This window comes from Papaver somniferum, chromosome 7 (genome assembly GCF_003573695.1).
Source record: "Papaver somniferum cultivar HN1 chromosome 7, ASM357369v1, whole genome shotgun sequence".
In the NCBI taxonomy this organism is placed as follows: domain Eukaryota; kingdom Viridiplantae; phylum Streptophyta; class Magnoliopsida; order Ranunculales; family Papaveraceae; genus Papaver; species Papaver somniferum.
The window spans coordinates 243,427,675-243,429,678 of NC_039364.1; the positions used below are offsets into that span (position 1 = coordinate 243,427,675).

At 36.4% G+C, this 2,004-nt stretch overlaps 1 protein-coding gene across 1 annotated transcript; it reads right to left on the reverse strand.

Annotated features, from left to right (window-relative positions):
* Nucleotides 1-336: 336 nt before the first annotated feature.
* LOC113296281 lies at nt 337-1,587 on the reverse strand. The gene is made up of 3 exons (XM_026544591.1): nt 1,177-1,587; nt 794-942; nt 337-472 (listed from the first exon to the last, which is right to left on the reverse strand). Exons 1-3 carry the CDS (start codon nt 1,585-1,587, stop codon nt 337-339), a joined length of 696 nt encoding a protein of 231 aa, XP_026400376.1.
* Nucleotides 1,588-2,004: the final 417 nt, after the last annotated feature.

Here is a 2,004-nt window from a genome sequence, read left to right on the forward strand (position 1 = left end):
CCATCCCAAGTCAAGCCAATTTGTTTTCAAGCCACCCCAACATTCACTTTCTGGTTCCGCCACTGATCTTCACCGTTTGTAATTGCAGCAGCAACAGAAGAAGAAAAATATCATCATACAAAGTTCATTCGAAAAGAACGAACACCTAATAAAAACACCAATTCAAGATATAAAAACGCAGTTCATTCTTGAAAATGAACACACAAAACAAAACCTAATTCAACTCAAACCTTCGATAGCAGCAGAGAAAACACCAGTAGCAGAGAAAAGGAAAAAAACCTAATTAAATCTTCAACAGCAGCAGATGGATCTTCAACAGCAGCAGATGAGTTCGTCTTAATCATCTTCATCATCAACAACCGCAAACAGCAGCAATGCCATGAGTTCGTCCTCTTCAACAGCAGCAGCAACATCATCGTCTTCATCATCTTCCTTATCAATATTCATCTTATTTGATAGCAGCAGAAAAAAGCTACAAATCAACATCTTCAAAATCAATCTTCTTAAATCTCTGAAATCAAATCAATCTTCCAATTTATCTGTAAATTAATCGTCGACATCATTGTAAATCAAATCTTCGAGTCTCTGTAAACAATTGCAGCAGCAGAGAAAAAAAAACCTTAAAAAAATCGCACAGGAGGGAGAAAGGAAAACCGAGAGGAGAGAGAAAGTAGATCTGAGAAATGATTTCTTTTCTCTTACCAATTGACTATATATATGCGAAAGTGTATATCTTCCACTACAAGATGACAATTACATCATCCATGACGTCACCTAGGACCAAACGTCCTACTTATCCAAAATGTCCGCAGCCATTGTATCCCAATCTTGCGAACCAATGCTGCCATCAATACTATCTTCATCAGATTCAACCAAAAATTCATCCTCTTCCGTGTTCACCCTCTTGTCCTCATCCACAAAACCTAACTCCGAATTGATGACCTAATACTTATTTGCAAGAATTTCACCAAAATTAAGCACTTCATCCACCTTTGGAGTTGGAATAGATGGAGTATCAACCACTGGAATTGTAGGCACGGGCTCTTCCGGTAGAGAACAATTTTTTTCGTCACCACCCTTGCCTTTTTTCTTCCTTTTGACTGGTTTCCAACCCTTCTCAGGTTGCGCATTGCTTTTTTACACTTTGCTAGGTTGCTTCGCATCTGGTTTGAGCACCTTGATAGCAACCTTGCAGTCCTTGAACTCATGACCAATGATTTTACAATGGCTACAAAATTTTGGCTTTTTTGGAATATCAACTTCCTGAGTAAACCTTCTACCACCGGATACAAGATTGGTTTCATTAGGAACTTCAACTGAAAAATCAATATCAGTAAGAACAGATGCAAAGTATCCATATTCATGATTCAAAGTTCTATCATCCACAATAATTGGATTACCTAGAATTTTACCTATGGGCATAAGAGATTTTTCTGTCAATAATTCAACACATAAACCTGGAAACTTAACCCAAACCATAACATGGGAAGTCCTTTGCGTAACCGGATTGAAATCTGGAAACCATTCTTGAATAATAAGAACTTGATTCGCCACAATCCATTCTTCTTTTCCTTTAAGAATCTTCATTTTATCTTTCATTGACTCCAACTTAATAATGAAAAAACCTTTGAGCATGTGAACAAATCTGCATCTCTCTTCAGCAATATTCCCACCGTTGAAGCAAAAATTTCTTCACATCAGCGAAAACTAGATCTTTGAGATCCAATCTTCCTATTAAACTAAACTTCCATATCTCACAACCTTCACGAAAAAACTCGGTTGGAATCACTAAAGTTAGTTTACCCTCTGCTAAAGTAGAGTTTGGTAAAGTTTTAAGATCAATACTAGAGTTTTTGAAAACTTTTTTGGGTTTAAAAAAAATCAGCATAAGAAACCATTGTTTTTTGGCTTGAATCTGATGTCTCCCATCTTAAATCATCCAAAGATGATCTAGAATAGAGAAAACTTGAAGAAAAAACGTGTATGTTTTGTAAAAACTCTTAA

Excerpts from the sequence above, each read along its gene's own strand:
- LOC113296281 (XM_026544591.1), bottom strand. The coding sequence starts at position 1,587 with ATGAAGATTCTTAAAGGAAAAGAAGAATGGATTGTGGCGAATCAAGTT. Across the intron at positions 943-1,176 it reads ACTGCAAGGTTGCTATCAAG|GTCATCAATTCGGAGTTAGG; the intron begins GTGCTCAAACCA and ends AATAAGTATTAG. Across the intron at positions 473-793 it reads GCTGCGGACATTTTGGATAA|CTTTTTTCTGCTGCTATCAA; the intron begins GTAGGACGTTTG and ends GTTGATTTGTAG.